We start from the raw sequence: 22,093 nt of genomic DNA, 5'->3' as shown, positions 1-22,093 counted from the left end.
AAATTTATATTTTAAAATAATCCCTCAATTTTTCGGACGATTCAACTTGGTATCAAAGCATGGTCCTTGGACGATAAGCTAGCCTACTACGTGGAGCTCAGATGTCGCATCGCCAGTCTGTGAGTTTAAATGTTTTAAGTATATGCTTATGAATGAGACCCATTAGTTAAATTTTTTTCTTAAATTAAATACTTAGTTATGCAATACGGTTACGTGAGAATATTTGGGAATTGTAGCATGGCTCCGAGATGCTTTTTGAGACATGGTGACCTCGAGGTTGCCGACCAGGGAGGTGCAGGCCAGGGTGGTGACATTTGCATTATTAGATTCTGGAGAAACACACTCTTTTATCTCTCAGTCTTTCATTGAGCGGGTGGGTATTGTACCCGAGGTGTCTAGTTCAGGGTACGATATTACCGTGCCTTCTGGTGAGGTTCTCTTTACCACCAGTTTTATCAATGGTTTGGAGTTGGAGTTTGAGGGGTATGTGGTTAGAGCTGATCTAGTGGTTTTGCCGATGACGGGGTTTGATCTTATTTTGGGTATGGATTGGTTGACGGCCAATGGAGCTTCGATTAATTTCCGGTTGAGGACGGTAGCATTGAACCCCGTGAGAGGAGACCCGTTTTTCTTGTATGCAACCCATAGTAGCGGAGTTCCGCACATTATCGCTTGCTTACGTGCGAGGAAGTTGTTACGTAAGGGTTGTCATGGATTTCTCACTAGTGTGGTTGCAGTGGCAGAGCCATCTTTGGGATCAGTGAAGGATGTAGATGTTGTTCGTGATTATCCGGATGTTTTCCCGGAGGATGTTTTCGGGATTCCGCCAGTTCGGGAGGTCGAGTTCAGCATTGAGTTGCTGTCAGGTACTGTGTCTATCTCTAAGGCACCGTATCGTCTTGCTCCTACCGAGATGAAAGAATTGAAGGAACAGATTCAAGAATTGCTTGATAAGGGCTTCATTCGCCCTAGTTTTTCACCTTGGGGTGCACATGTGCTCTTCGTTAAGAAGAAGGACGGAAGTATGAAACTTTGCATTGACTATCGCGAGCTCAATCGGGTGACGGTAAAGAACAAGTATCCGTTGCCGAGGATTGAGGATCTGTTTTATCAGTTACAGGGAGCTTCTGTATTCTCTAAGATCGATCTGCGGTCTGGATACCATCAGTTGAGGGTCAGGGGGGGAGGACGTGTCCAAGACTGCATTTAGGACACGATACGGCCATTATGAGTTTATGGTGATGCCTTTAGGTTTGACGAACGCTCCAGCGGTTTTCATGGATCTCATGAACCAAGTGTTTCAGCCGTATCTTGATCAGTTTTTTATTGTATTCATCGATGATATTTTGATCTACTCGAAGAGCGTGGAAGATCATAGACAGCATTTGCAGACAGACTTGCAGATTCTGAGGGAGCGGCACTTGTATGCCAAGTTCAGTAAGTGTCAGTTTTGGATTGATAGCATGGCGTTTCTAGGCCACATTGTTTCTAAAGATGGGATAGTTGTTGACCCGTCAAAGGTGGAAGCCATGCAGAATTGGAGGATTCCAAAGAATGCTTCGGAGATTCGTAGTTTCTTGGGTCTAGCGGGTTATTACCGAAAATTCATCAAGGGCTTTTCTTCTATTTCAGTGCCCTTGACAGCTTTGACCAGGAAGAATACGAAGTATGCTTGGGGCTCGGAGTGTCAGCGGAGCTTTGATCGGTTGAAGGAAGCTCTTACTTCTGCGCCAGTCTTGGCGATGCCGGTGGATCATGAGGAGTTCGTGGTTTACACCGATGCGTCTAAGTTGGGTTTAGGCGCTGTTTTGATTCAGTGTGACAGGGTGATTGCCTATGCGTCGAGACAGTTAAAGATTCATGAGCAGAATTATCCGACGCATGATTTAGAGCTTGCTGCAGTGGTGTTTGCACTCAAGATATGGAGGCACTACTTGTATGGTGAGAAGTGTAAGATTTTCACCGATCACAAGAGCCTCAAGTACTTCTTCACGCAGAAGGAGTTGAATATGAGGTAGCGCAGATGGTTGGAGTTAGTGAAGGACTACGACTGTGACATTAGCTACCACCCGGGCAAGGCTAATGTGGTGGCTGATGCATTGAGTCGGAAAACTTCAGTAGTGGTTTGTTTGTCTGTGCAGCGGCCTCTTCAGGCGGAGATAGAGAGGTTTGATTTGGAGGTTTACTCGTGTGGTCTTGCTCCGAGTTTGTCCGCGTTGACAGTACAACAAACCTTACGAGATCGGATTAGGGGGGGACAGATTTCTAATGAGCAGTTGGTTCTTTTGAGGCAGAGGGATGAGGCCAAGGGTGACATACTTTATACAGTCGAGGATGGCATGGTACGGTACAGAGGTCGAATGTGGGTGCCGAGTTTGGGACAGTTGAGGACTGAGATTATGACCGGGGCACACGCGTCTCCGTACTCCATTCATCCTGGGAGTACGAAGATGTACCGAGACTTGCAGACTTTGTATTGGTGGCCAGGGATGAAGCAAGACATTAGTCGCTTCGTATCCGAGTGTTTGACCTGTCAGCAGGTCAAAGCAGAGCATCAGCGACCAGCAGGGTTGCTTCGACCACTCCCTATCCCTGAGTGGAAATGGGAGAACATTAATATGGATTTTGTGGTTGGATTGCCGAGGAGCGCCAGAGGATGCACAACGATCTGGGTGATTGTCGATCGACTCACCAAGTCGGCACATTTTCTTGCCGGTGAGGACTACTTTCACCATGTTGCAGTATGCAGAGCTGTACATCCGAGAGATCGTCAGACTTCATGGGATTCCATTCTCGATTGTGTTAGACAGAGATCCGAGGTTTACTTCTTCTTTTTGGAAGAGTCTTCATACAGCTTTAGGGACGAAGCTGCAGTTCAGTACTGCTTTTCACCCCAGACTGATGGATAGTCGGAGCGGGTTATTCAGGTCCTTGAGGATTTGTTGAGGGCCTGCGTGACTAACTTTCAGGGCTCATGGGAGTCGAGTCTACCTCTAGTACAGTTTACCTATAACAACAATTATCAAGCGTCTATAGGTATGGCTCCTTATGAGGCTCTTTATGGGAGAAGGTGTAGATCTCCCGTGCACTGGGATGAGGTTGGCTAGAGGATTCTCTTAGGGCCAGAGTTGGTGCAGCATACTGCAGATATTGTGTTGGGGATTTGAGACAGGATGAGGACCGCACAGAGTCTTCAGAAGAGTTATGCTGATCGACGACGACGCGACCTTGAGTTTGCCGTAGGAGACCATGTATTTTTTAGAGTCGCGCCCATGAAAGGCGTGATGCGTTTTGGTAAGAGAGGCAAGCTCAGTCCGAGGTTTATCGGTCCATTTGAGATTTTGGAGAGGATTGGTACCTTGGCTTATCGTGTAGCGCTACCTCCTAGTTTTGCAGCGGTGCACAATGTATTTCATGTCTCGATGTTGCGGAAGTATATCTCTAACACATCACATATTCTGGATTTTGAGCCTCTACAGCTGGCGTCAGATTTGACGTTCGAGGAGCGATCGGTGCAGATTTTGGCATGTGAGGAGCGGAGACTGAGAACGCGAGTTATTCCCATGGTCAAGGTCTGGTGGCTAAATCATTCTAAGGAGGAGGCCACCTGGGAGGCTGAGACCGATATGCGGATGCGTTATCCGGATCTTTTCGGTACGTATCTCAATTTAGAGGACGAAATTTCTTTTAAGGGGGGGTGAGTTGTAATGCCTAGAATTTCGCTCACGTTAAACCGTATGCATAATTATGAAATTTAATATTTTAAATAGAATTAAATAATACTAAAATAAATTAAGGGTTTAAATGACTTTTATTTATAATGATTTTGTGTTTTAAATTTAATTAGGATTTTAATGAGCCTAAAATAATTATTTTAAGTTTTATTTCATAGAAAAATTTAGGTATTATATACATAAATTTTTAAAAGTCCATTTTTCACCTTATCGGGCCATTTTAAGGGCTTTTAGGGTACTTTAAAATTGGGTCTTTTATTAAATCCAAAATTTGCCTTTATTATTGGGTCCAAAATTTTGTTGTGGGCTAAGGCTTATTATTGTGTTGAAGCCCAAAAAAAAAAAATCTGGCCCATGATCCAACTATTTTTGAACCGCTTGATGAGCCCTAAACCAACTCCATCTTCTTCGCCTTCTTCGCTTCTGAGAAGCAGGGAGAAACGCCGTCCCTCTCACTAGCACACACCTCACTCGAAATATTTTCTAGTTGGGTGGCTGAGTAGTGACCTTGTAAGGGGCGGTTTTGAAGGAGGAAGGGTGGTCTTGTGGTGGTTGTTGGTCGGTAAGGGTTGAGCTGGGTGGTTTCGGGTTGCTACTGGTGATTAGGGACAGAGAAGTTCGTTTTGCGCAGGGGCTGGAGAATGGCCCTTGGCCGAGCCAAGATCACCATTGCTCGAGCCAGGGATGGTGTTAGGTGATCCGGCAAGACCTCGGGATGGTCCTGCCAGCGCGGCTCCGGCCATGGATGGTCGGAGCTGGTTAGCCGAGAGGGTGAAGTGGACGGGAGAGGATGAGATTCACGGGTGAGGGATGGCTGGGTTGTGCGTGTGTGACTTGGGCTCGGCCCAGGTGGGCTGGGTCCGAGTTGGGCCGGGTCTGGGTTATTGGATCGGGTCATGGTTAGCAATAAAAAATTGTAAATCAAATTAATTTTTCAGATTAATCAACCTACAAATTTCTTAAAAATAAAGCATAAATCAACAAATACTAGAAACAAACAAAAAATCAATTTACACTCAAAACCTAACAGTGATAAATTGGAATATAGGAAAATATCCCTTGAATCAGAAATAAAAACTTAGTCAAACATAGTTGGCTTCATAATTTATAAAAAAATTATATAAGATCAAACCTAGAAATTATGAAAATAAAGAGAAAGAAAATCTTCACAGTCTTGCTCTTCTCCTTCACGGCGTGCAGAACGTGTAGAATAGCAAAAGCATAAATCTTGAATCTCAAAATTAACGTGAAAACTAAGAAAAAAGGGGAAAAAATAAAATAGGGGATATCATGTTCCAAGTGGTCTACTTCGAAAGGAGTTGTTACGAGAAACACATGATCCTCAGTGAGCTTTGTTGTCTCGGACATACTACTGACCGAAGATGGAAGAGGATGTGGAATATTATGTTAAGACTTGTCTTGTTTGTCAACTAGACAAGATGGAAAGATAGAAGAAAGCAGGTTTGTTGCAACCATTACCTATTCCTGAGCGGTAATGGTTGTCCGCTCCTGTGGATTTCATTCTTGGATTCCCAAAGGTGAATGTGTTAACATCCATTATTGTTGTACTGTATCGCTTTACAAAGTATGCAGTATTCATTGGTGCTTCAAAGGTATCTTCCACTGAACTTACTGTCGAATTTCTTTTAAGAATTTTATCAAGTACTTTGGTGTTCTGCAAGACATTGTGAGTGATCGATAGGGACACAAGGTTTACATTAGGGTATTGTACTGCTTTGTTCAATATTATGGGTTCGGTGTTGAAATTCTCTACTGTCAATCATCCTCAACTGTAAAATCCGGCCGATCCTGATGTTGTTGACTCCCTATTAAGTTCTCTATTATATATTTCCACTCTATATTGGAAGTCTTGACTCGTTGTTATAAAGAGATCTGGTTTTCCGAACCTTCTTACCAATGTCATAGCATTTAAATATTTTTTTCATGTCTCTTGGACCTCCAATGAATGATGCTGGAAGTACAATTCTTTGTGCAATCTCATTTCTTCTTGTTTCTCCACAATTGATGTTATCCACTATGCCTTGGTAATATTCAGATCTCAATTCAGTTTGATTATTTCCACAATAATCTAATCGTGTTGTTTCAAGTTTGATGTACATGTCAACTGCATATTGTTGCAAAAACCTACTTAATAATAATAAAAAAAATCGATGGAATGTGACTCCTTATTTGAAATTTATAACAATAGTACTCTCGGTAAGAAACCATCCTTGTGTTTTCTCTTCTGACGGCTGTAAAAATAGTAAACATTTTATAAAAATTAGTATATGAATAAAAATTTATATGCTTAGTAATAGTAAGACACTTTTTTAATATTTTGTAAGGTCGATAATGAAAATAAAACTAAATATTTGTACATATTTTTTTCAGTATTAAATAATATTATTAATTTATTTAATTATGAGTCATGATAATTAACATTTACAAATTAAGAATCAAGTTGTTAGTAAATAAAATTTGAATTATATATTTAAAACTACCATTTATTAATTGAAATAAAATCAGAATGTTCGATTATATAAACAAGCAAACACTAATTTGTCGGCATGATTTTATAGCTGATAGAAAATAGTATGGGAACAATTCAAAAAACATGTCTCTCTGTTATGATTGAAGAATAGATTACACAATCTGTCAGATTCACAATCGCATGTTGTGACTGGAGAACAATTCTTGCATATTTAAATTTAGGAATATTCTGGGGCCATCCATTTTCACCGCTTGGTAAAAGAAGTGTTACGCTAGAGTATTTGAAGTGTTACATCTTCAATGGAGGAAAAATCATGCATTCGATGCAACAATTCAGCATATGGATTTTTTTCATGACATCCATGAGTAGTTTCATCCATGAGTGGCTAGCTTCATAGTATCTTCACAAACATCAACATTGTCAAATACAGTCATCCTATTAGTTAATTCATTGTTGTTATCCCAAAAATACAATTGGAAATGAGAATATTTTCCTTAATAAGGTGTTAAAGGTGGGAGTGTATGGAATAGCTGTCTTAATACACTAAGGTTGCGTTTACTTGCTATGATAAGTATATGATTATATTAATAATCCTATGCAATCACATGTTTACTTGCTTTTTGAGGGCCTGTATTAACTCATAAAGATCATCCATATTTATCTAATTTAAACTTTAAACCATGATGATTTATCAAAAATAAATGGTGTGATATATAATCATTTTTAACTAATTATATTTCCAATTAAAAAAATTACACTAATATCCTTAATTTACTTCCCAAAAAAATAATATATGAAAACTCCATTTAAAAAATTATATAACATGGATATAAATGTAAAATACTTTAATATATATTAATACATTTCATTTGATTTTAATATACGAAAGATCCATTTAAAAATTATAAAACATAAATAAAAATTCTAATAATTTAATATATGATTAATACATTTCATTAGATTTTATCCTTATTCATGGAAAAAATTTTTTTAACTCAATTTATTAATTTTTGTTTTAAAACATAAATAATATTTATACTCAATAATTTTAGTCAATTAAAATAATTTACACGTGGATTAATAATATTTTACATTCTTCAATAAAAATCACAATCTCAATTTTACAAATAAAAACTAAAAATAAGATTATATATTATAAACAAAGGCAAAATTGTAACTCGTCACTTAATCATAATATCAATCACAAAATTGATCCATCAAAGTAAACATGTGATTGTTTATGCATCATTATTCAACATCTTATAAAATTAGTTTAATAGTCTTAATATTATTCATCTATATATAATTAATCTCACTAAATAAACAAAGCCTAAATGTATAGATTCCACGTCTTGAAGAAGCAAGATTTGTATTCATTTTAATACCAAAATAAGTGAATGAAAATATATTATTATTATTATTATTATTATTATTATTATTAATTCATTTGGAATGGTTGTGGCTGCTAATATGATTTTACCATTATCAAAGCAGAACGTGGGAATCTCAAATTCAAACTTTTTTGCACCGCAATGATGACACAAGATCATTGAATTATTTCACATAATTCAATTATTCCTACATGTTATGACAAAGGGGAAAATATAATTATATGTTAATTCCAGAAAGCATAAAAATGTATAAAAAATATTGCATAGAAAATTTTGAATATATAAATGATTAATAATTATTTCTTTTACCTTGATATTTTACAGCTTTGAGTAACGTGACATGAATTATCTTTCTTTTCCCTTTTTTCTTGGCTATAATGCATTCTTAATTTGTTGAGGACATGTTTAAATAAGGAATTGAATGTTTGGGCTCTGGCTTGTCCTTTTCTGAAGTATTTTCTGCAAATATGTCTGTAAATAATTATTATAGTTAGCAGTAAAAATTTAAAACACAGTGTAATTGATAATTCTACGATATATGAGAGTTAATTATCTTAAAAAAATATATCTTGGTGCAGTTGTTTTGTGTGCATGTAATCAATACAATTTGAGCTATCATCATTAGATAATACCCTTTGATAAAATAAATAAAAGAAAATGAACTGCATGTTAGACATCTATTGTATCATATAACATAAACAATAAAAAAAAAATGAAGAGATAATAGATGTTTTCGAGCAAATTACAAACATGCACAACCAAAATGGAATTGTATTGAAATGTTAGAACAAGTGTAACCATTTTTTTTCCATTGAATATTTTTGAGGAGGTAAATTATAAAATGATGATAAAATTAAATTTTTTGAGCATGTGAAAATTACGTGTGACAGTTGCTACTATATACATGATGATGTTTTCAAATAAGATTATTTGTATTAAAAAAAAAGACAAAAAAGGAAATCTAACCTACCATGGCATGATAGGTTATAACATTATACTAATTAGCGACCGTGGCACGTGATTTTTTTGTGCTCGAAAATTTAATTATTTTTTAAAAAAATGTAAAAATTAGTACGGTGATAAAATATGAGAGTTTTGATATAAAGTATAGAGAAGTTGTAAAAAATTATGTAAATAATTTCATAAGTCTTGATAAATGATGAAATTTGAAAAAGAAGATAAAGATAAAATAAAATAAGGATGTTAGAGAAAAGTGAGGATAATTTAGTCATTTAAGATTTAACATAAAATAGAATTGTGTTAAATTTAGGAAGAAAAAAGGAGAATTTTTTGTGTGATTTGACACACCAAAAACAGTTAGTATGTAGGGGTGGAACTATTATTATTATTATTATTATTATTATTATATATATATATGACACTCACATTGACGCATTGTTAAATAATAACAATAATTAATGATGATGATGATGAAGGAATATTTCTTATTGCGTGCGGGTTCCTTCTATACTGCACAGGGTGAATTTCACACGGTGCAGCATTTACCATTCATGGGCCCGGACCCCACACAGTTTGAGGATCCATGACATAATTAAACGTCAAGCCAATAATTTCCTATTGCCACACTGAACTCACGGAACTCGCTATCATATCTAAATTGTAGGTCAAACATAATAAATTTTACTTTAGTATAAAGCAGGATTATTTTGTGTTCAGTTCACTCATTTGCCGGAAAATTACTTTAGTACAAAGCAGGATTATTTAGTATAAAGCAATATTTTTAATTTTATGCTTGTTATGAGGCATTTTGTAATCTTAGCTAATGTTTGAGATTATTTTATGAAACACTTTTTAGTTTTTTTTCCATAAAATATGACGATTTTGTGAAGAAAATAAAATCAAAAGTACAGTAACTTGTATTTTTTTTTTCGGAAAAATAATTTTTTGGGTCCATTAACTTGTTCATATTTTGGTTTTGGTCTATTAACTTTTTTGATGTGAGTTTTGGTATACTAACTTTGCATTTTCGGTGTTTTTTGGTCTAACTGCATACATGTCAACTTCTGATTGGTCCAAAATGATGATGTGGAAAAATCAAAAGCTGACATGTATGCAGTTGGACCAAAAAACACTGAAAATGCAAAGTTAATGTACCAAAATCTACATTAAAAAAGTTAATGGACCAAAACCCAAAAGGGATAAAGTTACTTCCAATTCAAATTGGGAAGGGATTCTCCGCTGTGCCAAAATGACAGCACCGAAAGGGGAACTAGCTATCTGGAAATTTTTCCAATTTCATTTCATTTTTCCTCCATTTTCTTTGGTTGAATTCAAACTAGCATATTATTTATTATTTCAAATGATTATTCTCTATTGCACCAATTCAATGTTTTCCCCTCTTTTCGCCCTTTAGTCGATAACTTATATACTCAATTACAAATTATTTATTCTAAAAAATTACAAAATATTTGATAAATCTAAATATTGATTTTGATTATAAAAACTCGTGAACAAGCTTGAAAAATTTGTATTACTATGTCATAATTTATTTATATAATCATATTGAATTAAAAATCATTTGAATTAATTTTTCCTAAAATTAATTTTTGTATTTCAAGGGAAAAAAATTTACTTTATAATAAACTTTTTAATTACATGTCTATTTGATTTTGATTACACTCGACTAAAGGTATATCAATCAATATTATTTCAATATTGACACAAATTAAAGTCTGTGGGTTGAAAATTTTTAAAAATTCTAGGCACAACAGGAGTTTTCTGAAAATTCCTTTTCCATAAATTGATAGACACGCTTTTTTAAGTTGTACAATTATTGTCACAAATTACAAATGGGCAGCTTGTAAAATAAAAGGATGATCATTTTGGCGCAGCGGAGGAACCCTTCCGGAATTTTATGGTGCTAATTTCAATTTTGGGGGAAAAAAAGAAAAAAAAGAAAGAAAAGACTGAAATTGGACAAAAAGGGGCAAGTTTCTTTCCTATTTTAGTTATGGTGCACTAAATTTTAATTTGCGAGATTTTGTTCCAACGATTTACGTGGGATCGAACAATTCAGTATTTTCGATGCTAAATTAGCTTAAAAACTACATCAACCAGATAAATTGTCAGGTTTTATGGTCCCAAATTTTGATTATCAAAAATATAAAAGATAACGAATTAATGTACTTCAGTATTTTTAATGAAATTCAGTTTATTCCTCAAAATAATGTTGTAATTAAAAAACTCGGGAAGAATAAGCACTGACATGTTAATCTTAAAAGCTAGAAGACATGACACATTCTAAATTTCGAGAGATACGAGGCCCCGACACCTAAAAAATTCCATTAGGCATTAGGCCCTGGCACATTCTAAAGCTCGGGATACATGAGACACGAAACCTATAAAAGTCCAGGAGGTATGAGGCCCTGACACAATATAAAGCCCGAGAGATATAAGACCCGACAACCTTAAAAGTCAAAGAAGCATGAGACTCAATGAATCGAGGACTTGCTTATTTTGAGCAAAAAAATTACAAAATAACTATTAAATAATCTAAATAAATTTAAAAACAGTTATCTACAAACAGATGAAATGGAAACTAAAACCATTTAGTCTCAAGATCTTAGTCTTAACCATTAGGATAAAGCCTCTTAACCATTAGGATAAAGCCTTATCCACTAGACATTTTGCTTGTGAGTGGAAACTAACACCATTAGGATAAAGCCTCATCCACTTGACATTTTGTTTGTGAGTCGTAGATAATAATAATAATAATAATAATATAAATACAATAAAAGTATGAAAAACATTTAGGCGCAAGATCCATAGTTTTGTTCGAAGGAATGCACACTATACAAAACACGCACTAAATGGTATCTCATTAATCGGTCGATGAATATATATGTATATATATAATTTTATTTTTTTTTATCTCGAGAACGAAAAACACAAACAATATCATTGAAAAAATAGTTTATGGCTTTATGCATCAAGACTCAAAAAAGTATAATCAAAGGGTAAGAACACGTGAGGCGCGCGTGCCTCGAGCTGGTCCAGTGCCTTCCATGAGGTGCATGTACACGATCCAAGCCCCACTCCCATCGGCGCTGGGCATAGGCATCACGTACCCAGTCTCCCCTCCCCACGGGAAATGGTACGACCCGAATACCGGCCCTCCCCACCCGAAATCAAGATCCGAAACCGGAAACCTCTGACCCGACGACACGACGACCGCTGCGTCGTCGTTTTCATCTTTACAGTAAACTTTCACGACCGCGGGCTTCGGCCTGCGCAGCTCCACCCAATCGATGAGCGCCAAGAAATGTGCTCCGTCGCCGCCTCGCCACGCATCCGTGAACCGATCCGGCGACACTCTCGAGACACGCCGCTTGGAGATCGGAGACTGTAGCCCGTACGTACGGGATGGAGAGAACGTTCCCGAAATACCTTTCCAACGGCCTCGATTCGCCTTCTCCTCCGGGGATCAGCCTCGATCTGCCGTCGATTACGATCCCTAATTTCACGGTTCTTGATCGTTGAGTGGAGCTGGTGTCGGCGATTGATTTCCAGAGAAATGCGCTGAAGGACTCGATCTTGCTTCTCTTCGATCCGCTGCTGCAGCTTGCTTGGGACTGGATCCGATCGATTTCTTCGGATTTCACGTAGTAGATTCGGGTGGTGAGGTGATGGAGGGGATTTTCGTCGCCCGTAGGCGGCGGGGGCAGAGATGATTGTGGCACGTAAAATTTGTCAAGCAATTTATCCGGTTGCGGAGGGCGGCGCGGGTTGAGAAGCGAGCGGCGGAATGTAGGGAGGAGGGTGATTTGCTTAGATTGAGCGACCTCCGCCCACGCAGAGAGGAACATGTTGGCGGAGTGGGCGTCGGCGGCACGGTGGTCGAAGGTGCAGCCGATCACTAAACCGCCGCATTTCAGCTCCGTCACCTATCAACTCAAGTCAACATCTATTCCTCTCTACTATTTTTCTAATATAATATTAATATTAATAAAGTTACAATTAAGCATGTTTGATCATATGTGTTTTTGGTTTTTTAACACAAAAAATCTTGTAACATAATTTTATGGTTCAATTTTATAATATGGATTTTATATTTAATTTGATTTATGATTTTTTTTTTATATAAAAAATACGAATTAACTGAATTAGATATATGAGATTATCTCATAGAAGACATGGTCTTTTGTTTTTTAAATGATCAAAATACAGCTTTAGTACATCGATTCTACCCATTCAAAATTAGAATTAATTATTTAAAATCCCTTATATTACCTAAACAAATTTATTTTTCTGCAATTGGGAAAATATTTCATAATCTTTTATCATATATAAATAAAATATTAAAAAAATGAAAAGTACTATTTTATTTGTAACGTTAAAATATTATTTACAGTATATTCCAATTTTGGCAAGGACGTGTAAAATTTTGATCAATTTTTTTTATATAAAATATATATTTTTAAAAAAGTGAGATGTACAAAGTCATACTATACCTCCCTCTTATTATAGGAATCAATTTTTATCTTTTTTGAGATATATAAACTTATGTTATATTTAATAATATTTTTCTATTTTTTTACTAATATTTCTTCGTTAACTAAGTTTTGAAAAACGTATGATTATATTTTGAATAAATTAAATAGAAAATAAGTAAAAAATTTATATATAATTTAATTTCTCGATGATTTTTATTAATATGCAGTGGGAAAAAATCCATATAAACGAACGAATGAAGCATTAATAATTCAAGAAATTAGTTACCACACGGAATTTTAAAGACATAAAATTATATTATATTACACTAATATATATATATATATCCCCATTATACAAAGTGATACTTGTAGTAGTTTAAGAAATTATTTGATTAGTAATTAATTATTTAAGTCATTTCATTTAAGTAATTATTGTTTAATTCATTTTCATTTGTATTTAAAAACTTAGGCGTGTGGGACACATGCGATTATACAAAAAGTCATACTTGTAGTGTAAGAAAGAAATTAGTGGACAAGAATTGCTCCAAAAAAAAAAATTAGAGGACAAGAAAGGTAGAATTAAACTACATGAAAGAATATTTTATGCTTCAGTATTTTCAGAAATATCCATTGAAATATATATATTTTTTGGTAGGATAAGTTTCCGGAAAATAACACATATTACATTATTACCCATATGAAAACCCATAAAATCAATCTTAAAAAAAAAAAAAAACCCTCATAAAATCATATAACTCATTCTGCATAGGTTATACATAAAGTTACATGTTACTTTCAAAATAACAAAATTACCTCAAATATACTTTTAAAACGAATTATTTCATGAGTAACACTTTTGTGAGATGATCTCACAAATGAGACGGGTCAATTATACCCATATTTATAATAATAAGTAATACTTTTGGCATAAAATATAATATTTTTAATGAATAACTCATATAAAAGACCCGTCTCAAGAAAATGACCTTTGAGACCGTCTCATATCAGTTTTTGCCTTATTTTATTTACATTGGATTTGAGATAATTTTATAATTTCATAACTAATATGGATGTATACAATATCTATAGTTGATAAATCAAAAGGCTTTTAATTAGTTTCTCCATTAAGACGGTACCACTATATTAATATAAGTGAGAATTAAGTATATATACCTGAACGGCTAGCACGCCATGCATCTTAGTTGGAACAAGTCTCCCATGAACAGACACGTCCGGATGGTGAAGGTCCAGATCCATTAACCCTACATCCAACCAAGCGTGCATGAAATCGACGCCGCGGTTGTTGCATAGGATCTCCGGCTCGCCGTGGTGGTTCTGCACGACTTCTCCGGCGAACGGGTAGAAGGATACCAGGGTTTTGGCTAAGGCCTTTTTCATCACGTTTACCATGTTGTCCGGAGATGACATGAACTGGTTTCTCTTGTAGCAAAGGAATATTCCGAAGTCGAGTGGCGGGAGGAGCAAATCGAGGTTCGACATCGGCAGCCAATGCTCTTGCATTGGCAACGCCGCAGCCACCACCTCGTGCCGCTTCACCCTCAAGGGAAATGCACCGGAATCCATGGGCAGTGGATGTTTTTGCAGGTTAATTGGAAAGGAGAAAACAATATAATTACCTTTTTTGGAGCTAGTGTGATATATATATATATACGGTTTCCGCCTGAGCATCCACCATGAGGACATCTGTGAGCATCGGATGATGTGACGTCTTGTACATCGAATGCAATAGGTAAATGTATGTCACATCAACTAGTGGTCACATAAGTTCTCGCGATGGGTGCACAGGAGATCAAATATATATGTGTGTGTGTGCGCGCGTGCCTGGGGATTTGTGTGTGAGAGTGTATTGGATTATTAATTATTGTATTGATTTGTTGATCTATATTATTGTTGTTAATAAGAGGTTGTAACTTGTAAAATAATTAATCTTGTGTCTTAGATGTATGAAATATCTATATAACAAAAAAAACCCATATATAATAATTCGGTAGCTAAGGTTGCAAATTTAATAATGTAATTAGGTTGTTTAAATTTGACTTTTGATCACGTAAGTAGTCAGGTTTGTACTAGTTCAACAATTTGGTAATCTATTTTTTTCTACTTTTTTTCTCTCTCTTGGGGGAGCGGAGATTGTTAATTATAACTGAGTTTCAAACTCGAAATCTCGTCCCAAATTTGAGATTTTTTTTCAGATAAACTACACATTCCAAAGTTTATCTCATGTCATGCTCGCAATATTCAATGTCATGTTAGCAATTTTCATGTTTGAAATCAACACATGCGTCAGTTCCAGCTCTAATAAAAGACACTAAAAATTAAAAAAAATTCAATTTATTGCACTAAAATGAATTTTGATTACTCACAGGATCAGAAACGAAAATCACCAAATCATAGAATGTTTTGCCATGTTCCCACGGTAGGAACAATTGTTTTACTTATGAAGTAACCACAAACAAACTGCATATTAAAATAACAAAAATATCAACTAATTTTAAAATAAACATCATGCTCCTACTATAATAATTCTGATGACTAATGATAATCAACAAAATAATTAGATACTTATAATCAAACAGTCAAAATAGCTCTACAAAGAAAATTATTTTAATTAATTATAAAAAATATAGAAAGAAATTGTCCCTAAATGTTCTTCATTCTAAAATTAATTATTTACGCAAAATTGTTTTTTGTGTCCTGTATGTTTGTAAATGTCTCGTATGTTTGTAAATTTGCAATTTTGGTCATCTATATTGTCAGATTTCATGTTTTAGTCCGATCCGCTATGTTTTTTTTTTTTGCCATTTTAATCATTTTTCTAATATGACGCTGATGTGGAGTTGACGTGACGTACGTGTATAGTGTCACATAAGCATTATTGACAAAAAAAAAAAAGCTATATTAATTGTTAAAAACTGGAAAATGACTAAAATTGAAATATGAAAACATAGAATACCAAAATCACAAAATGACCATTATCGAACTAAATTTACTATTTTCTCAATAATTTATATTAATTGATTTGACTCAAAAAAAATACTACACATATTATCACTGTATTCTCGGCTATTTGTGATAGAACAACCACCATGCTGGACGTATCCAAGGCGCCCTCGGTTTTGATAAATTGAAATTTAATAAAATAAATGTTATGGTTCTAGTTGGTGAATCCACAATACAGTGGTCGTTTTCCTTGCATCCCAACAATAATAATAATAATAATAATAAATCAACAATATAGTGGTCGTAATTTTATGTGTGTTATAATAAATAATGTGGAAAATTATATTTTTATCATGTATGTTTGTTTGTCTGTTTACATTTTGAATCTTGTTATGCTATATATATATTTTGGATAATATTAGTCCTTTTTTTTCCCTTGTGGTACTAATGTGCGATGTCTGCAATGTCATATCCGCATTCCACGATGAAAAAATATCAAAATTATTTAAAAACAAAAAAATACAAGACTTTGACTTAAATTCGATAACATATATAAAATATCAAAATCGTTAAAGCAACAAATATATATCTATACTGCTATATACATACACATATTAAAAGTGTAAATCAATGTCAAAATTTTACATTATGTGTTGTCAACATCGTTTTTAGTTTATGCGCACTTGAGAAATTTGGTGCGAATGATTTTGTAAAATCAATTATTATGATGATGTCAAATTGTCAAACTACATGTATGTTAGGTAAAAAGTGCAATTTCCAAGAAGATTGAAACTCTAAAAATCTTAATTTGAGAAAATTGATGAAATCTCATCCGTAATATTACTCTGCAAGAGTTCGCTATCCATCCCATGTCATCTTACTTCTTTGTCGTCACACTTTAGAAAATGAAAATGTCTTTTTTTCTTAAAAAAAAATCTTCAGAAAATGTCTTTAAAATGCTGTGTGCGTGAATTTTGTTTTTCTCCAAATATTTCTATCTTGGTAGAGTATGAAATTTGAGTAATCACTAAATTTTGATTTCGGACTACATATTTTATTTTACAAGATGAAGAATGCAAGTTTGAAATATTGCGGCAATAATTATCAGGAAACCTGCAGTAATCGATATGACTTGAAAACTTTGTGCAGACAAATGGATAATAATTTTTGTTATTTTATTTATACTAGCGACAATGCACACACAATGCATGTGCCTAAAATAATTTATTTTTAAATTATTTTTTTTAATGAAATGTTTATGTAATTTTTTAATTATATCAAAAATTAAATCGGAATCTGTCATGTGCCTTATAGATACCCAATGAATTATTCTGCTCGCATCTTTAATTTAGAAATAAGTTTTGTTATCTTATCTTTCTTGAATAATAATATCATTCCATAGTTAGGGTAGGGTTTTCTATTTTATGTAGGATTTTATTTTCTTTATTATAGGATTATAAGGTATCTTTCATTTGAATAAAAAGATTTGGAATTATCCAAATCTATAGGATTCTTAGGGATTTGATTTTTGATATAATCTTGTAAGCTATGTTATTTATAGGGCGGAATTATTATGAATAAAATTATTAGAAAAAAATTATTCATAATCTTGTGTCACGAGATCTGAGGTTCTTTCCCAACGAGCCTCAAACCAAGAGATCGAGATGTTCTCTCCTAGCGAGCCTTAAATTCAAAGTAGGCAGCCCCTTGGCGAGATCCATAACATGGGACCATAACAAATTGGTATCAGAGACGGTAGTCATGGGGATATGAACGTTTTTCAACAAAAATTTGAAGCCTTTGTAAAAAGGTTTCAAGTGTACAAGACAGCTGCTGAGGAACGACAGCAAGCTCTTCTAGATAAGTTGGAGGAAATACTCCAATGTTTGTCAACCTTCCAATCGAAAGATCGAGATCAGGGCAAAGATAGTAGATTTGAACAGACCACCGACCAGCATTACACAGGACAACAAGGCAGCGAGGATGGCATATCCTATGTACTTCAAAATTCAAAGCTAGATTTCCCCCGGTACAATAGCAAATCAGCCCCATTGGGATGGCTTAGTCAATGTGAGAAAAAAATTTCAACACCAACGCACATCGGAGAAAGACAAGGCAATGTTTGCCTTTGTCCAGGCGATGGTGTCCTCAATTGGGAACGAGATCAGCCCATGTTCCAATTGAAGGAATTTAAGAACCAACACCATCGAAGCCTAGTCATTGAAAGATTAATCCAACAACTTGAAGAGAACCAAGTGGCGCCTTTTAAAGATGCTCAAAATGTGAGGGTATCAATACCTTTTCTCATGGTTGAGGACAACCATGATCTCCAAGGAAGGGGGTGGGGGGAGAAGTAATGTCATGTGCCTTATACATACCCAAAGAATTATTCTGCTCTCATCTTTAATTTAGAAATAAGATTTGTTATCTTATATTTCTTGAATAATAATATCATTCCATAGTTAGGATGAGATTTTCTATTTATGTAGGATTTGATTTTCTTTATTATAGGATTATAAGGTATCTTTCATTTGAATAAAAAGATTTGGAATTATCCAAATCGATCTATAGGATTCTTAGGGATTTGATTTTTGATATAATCTTGTAAGCTCTGTTATTTATAGGGCAGAATTATTATGAATAAAATTATCAGAAAAGAATTATTCACAATCTTGTGTCACGAGATCTGAGGTTCTCTCCCGTAATATTACTCTGCAAGAGTTCGCCATCCATCCCATGTCATTTTACTTCTTTGTCGTCACAATTTAGAAAATGAAAATGTCTTTTTTTCTTTAAAAAAAAATTCTTCAGAAAATGTCTTTAAAATGCTGTGTGCGTGAATTTTGTTTTTCTCCAAATATTTCTATCTTGGTAGAGTATGAAATTTGAGTAATCACTAAATTTTGATTTCGGACTACATATTTTATTTTACAAGATGAAGAATGCAAGTTTGAAATATTGCGGCAATAATTATCAGGAAACCTGCAGTAATCGATATGACTTGAAAACTTTGTGCACACAAATGGATAATAATTTTCGTTATTTTATTTATACTAGCGACAATGCACACACAATGCATGTGCCTAAAATAATTTATTTTTAAATTATTTTTAATGAAATTTTTATGTAATTTTTTAATTATATAAAAAATTAAATTGGAATCTGTCATGTGTCTTATACATACCCAATGAATTATTCTGCTCTCATCTTTTCTTTAATTTAGAAATAAGATTTGTTATCTTATCTTTCTTGAATAATAATATCACTCCATAGTTAGGGTGGGGTTTTCTATTTATGTAGGATTTGATTTTCTTATAGGATTACAAGCTATCTTTAATTTGAATAAAAAGATTTGGAATTATCCAAATCTATAGGATTCTTAGGGATTTGAATTTTTAAATAATCTTGTAAGCTCTGCTACTTATAGGGCGGAATTATTATGAATAAAATTATCAGAAAAGAATTATTCACAATCTTGTGTCATGAGATCTGAGGTTCTCTCCCAACGAGCCTCAAACCAAAAGATCAAGAGGTTCTCTCCTAGCGAGCCTTAAATTCAAAGTAGACAGCCCCTTGGCGAGATCCATAACGTGGGACCATAACAAATTGGTATCAAAGACGGTCGTCATGGGAGATATGAACGTTTTTCAACAAAAATTTGAAGCCTTTGTAAAAAGGTTTCAAGTGTACAAGACAGATGCCGAGGAACGACAACAAGCTCTTCTAGATAAGTCGGAGGAAATACTCCAATGTTTGTCAACCTTCCAATCAAAAGATCGAGATCAGGGCAAAGATAGCAGATTTGAACAAACCACCGACCAGCATTACACAGGACAACAAGGCTGCGAGGATGGCATATCCTATGTACTTTAAAATTCAAAGCTAGATTTCCCTCGGGACAATAGCAAATCAGCCCCATTGGAATGACTTAGTCAATGTGAAAAAAAAATTTCAACACCAATGCACATTGGAGAAAGACAAGGCAATGTTTGCCTTTGTCCAGGCAATGGTGTCCTCAATTGGGAACGAGATCGACCCATGTTCCAATTGAAGGAATTTAAGAACCAACACCATCGAAGCCTAGTCATTGAAAGATTCCAACAACTTGAAGAGAACCAAGTGACGCCTTTATAAAGATGCTCAAAATGTGAGGGTATCAATACCTTCTCTCATGGTTGAGGACAACCATGATCTCCAAGGGGGGCGTAATGTCATGTGCCTTATACATACCCAAAGAATTATTCTGCTCTCATCTTTAATTTAGAAATAAGATTTGTTATCTTATCTTTCTTGAATAATAATATCATTCCATAGTTAGGGTGGGGTTTTCTATTTATGTAGGATTTTATTTTCTTTATTATAGGATTATAAGCTATCTTTCATTTGAATAAAAAGATTTGGAATTATCCAAATCGATCTATAGGATTCTTAGGGATTTTATTTTTGATATAATCTTGTAAGCTCTGTTATTTATAGGGCGGAATTATTATGAATAAAATTATCAGAAAAGAATTATTCACAATCTTGTGTCACGAGATCTGAGGTTCTCTCCCAACGAGCCTCAAACCAAGAGATCGAGAGGTTCACTCCTAACGAGCCTTAAATTCAAAGTAGACAGCCCCTTGTCGAGATCCATAACATGGGACCATAACAGAATCTAATAAAATTTTTAATATTTACATCATAAAATAAGATTTCATTTTATAATTTGAAAACTCACTAATAGATTTAATGATGGGAAAATAAGTTTTTTTGTTTAGTAACTTTACCTCCTTTGGGTTTTGGTCCATTAACTTTTTCGATGTGGGTTTTGGTACACTAATTTTGCATTTTTTATGTTTTTGGTCCAACTGCATACGTGTCAGCTTTTGATTGGTCCACGTCATCATTTTGGACCAATCAGAAGTTGACACGTACGCAGTTGGACCAAAAAACACTGAAAATGCAAAGTTAGTGAACCAAAACACACATTGGAAAAGTTAATGGACCAAAACCAAAACATAGATAAGTTAATAAACTAAAAAACTTATTTTTCCTTTAATGATTAACGGATCAAAATATATATAGATGCTAGGTGTGTAAAAATGTTGATATTTTGAGAAAAAAAAAAGTGGATTAACATGATTGGATGAGATTTTTGTTTTTAAAAAATGTGGATAATGGATAGTAGGAAGTTAGAAGGGTATTTTATGAATTTAAAAAGGGTTCACTAGATATGATAAAATATTATGAAAAAATTTTAAAAATATTAAACTTTAAGTTGTTGTCTTATAAGGAAAGATATTATAAGGGTATAAATCGCGTCTAATAATATATTATTTAAGTAAGATGGAGTATTATTAATAATTTTTAGAGTGTAAAAAACACTTCTTTTATCTATTATTTTTATTCATTCTAGAGATTCAACTAGGTTTATATTTATGCTATCAATGCTAATTCTAAATTAGCAGACGCCAACCACAATATTGAATCAATGCCAGTGAAATTGTACTAAAGTTGAAGCAACATGTGCATTCGAACAAATAAGAGATAATCTCACGAATTTTATATTTGCGAAGGGTTAAATTTGTCTATATTTTCAATAAAAAATATAATAAGTTTTCATAAGTGATCCAAATAAGAGATTCGTCTCATAAAATTGACTCGTGAGACCGTCTCACATGAGTTTTTGTGTAATTTTATTGATTAAATATTTTTCCCTAAAATAGGTTTTTTTTAATTGTCTAAACATATTTCTGTCTACATTTTTAAATATATATATTTACTAATTTTTTTAAGTATACTCATTTGTATTTCAAAAGGCCATGGTCACATTTAATTAGGTGGGACATCTTAATCGGACCATGACTTGAAGGAATAGAGGGATGATCTGTACTATTCTAGCATATACATTGATGAATCACATTCATAATTATCGTCTATCGATTGACAAAATTAAGCAAAACTTGTGTGATGGGCGAACTACGTATCATGAAAATTTTAGACGTTGGGGCCAATGATTATAACATTGCTCCTATAACGAGAGGATTAAAAGCGTTTGATTTACCGTACGTATGACATAAA

The 22,093-nt window shown here is 34.2% G+C and overlaps 1 protein-coding gene and 1 pseudogene across 1 annotated transcript; one reads left to right on the top strand and one right to left on the bottom strand.

Annotated features, from left to right (window-relative positions):
- The first annotated feature begins 262 nt into the window (after nt 1-262).
- LOC140862247 (uncharacterized) lies at nt 263-4,541 on the top strand. Its single transcript, XM_073265253.1, has 8 exons — nt 263-542; nt 738-866; nt 921-1,174; nt 1,305-1,437; nt 1,633-1,826; nt 2,142-2,422; nt 3,173-3,654; nt 4,366-4,541. Exons 1-8 carry the CDS (start codon nt 263-265, stop codon nt 4,539-4,541), a joined length of 1,929 nt encoding a protein of 642 aa, XP_073121354.1.
- A 7,017-nt stretch (nt 4,542-11,558) lies between these two features.
- On the bottom strand, nt 11,559-14,665 carry LOC140862240 (coniferyl alcohol acyltransferase-like; annotated as a pseudogene).
- Nucleotides 14,666-22,093: the final 7,428 nt, after the last annotated feature.

Source organism: Henckelia pumila, chromosome 1 (assembly GCF_033568475.1).
Source record: "Henckelia pumila isolate YLH828 chromosome 1, ASM3356847v2, whole genome shotgun sequence".
NCBI lineage: Eukaryota > Viridiplantae > Streptophyta > Magnoliopsida > Lamiales > Gesneriaceae > Henckelia > Henckelia pumila.
Note: the sequence above shows the minus strand (reverse complement) of the source record. Positions and strands in the feature narration are given on the sequence as shown.

Bases quoted from the DNA above. Each gene is read 5' to 3' on its own strand.
- LOC140862247 (XM_073265253.1), top strand. From the start codon at position 263: ATGGTGACCTCGAGGTTGCCGACCAGGGAGGTGCAGGCCAGGGTGGTG. The intron at 1,827-2,141 runs GTGATTGCCTAT...TTGTCTGTGCAG, and splicing joins TTTTGATTCAGTGTGACAGG to CGGCCTCTTCAGGCGGAGAT. The intron at 3,655-4,365 runs GTACGTATCTCA...CGTTTTGCGCAG, and splicing joins GCGTTATCCGGATCTTTTCG to GGGCTGGAGAATGGCCCTTG.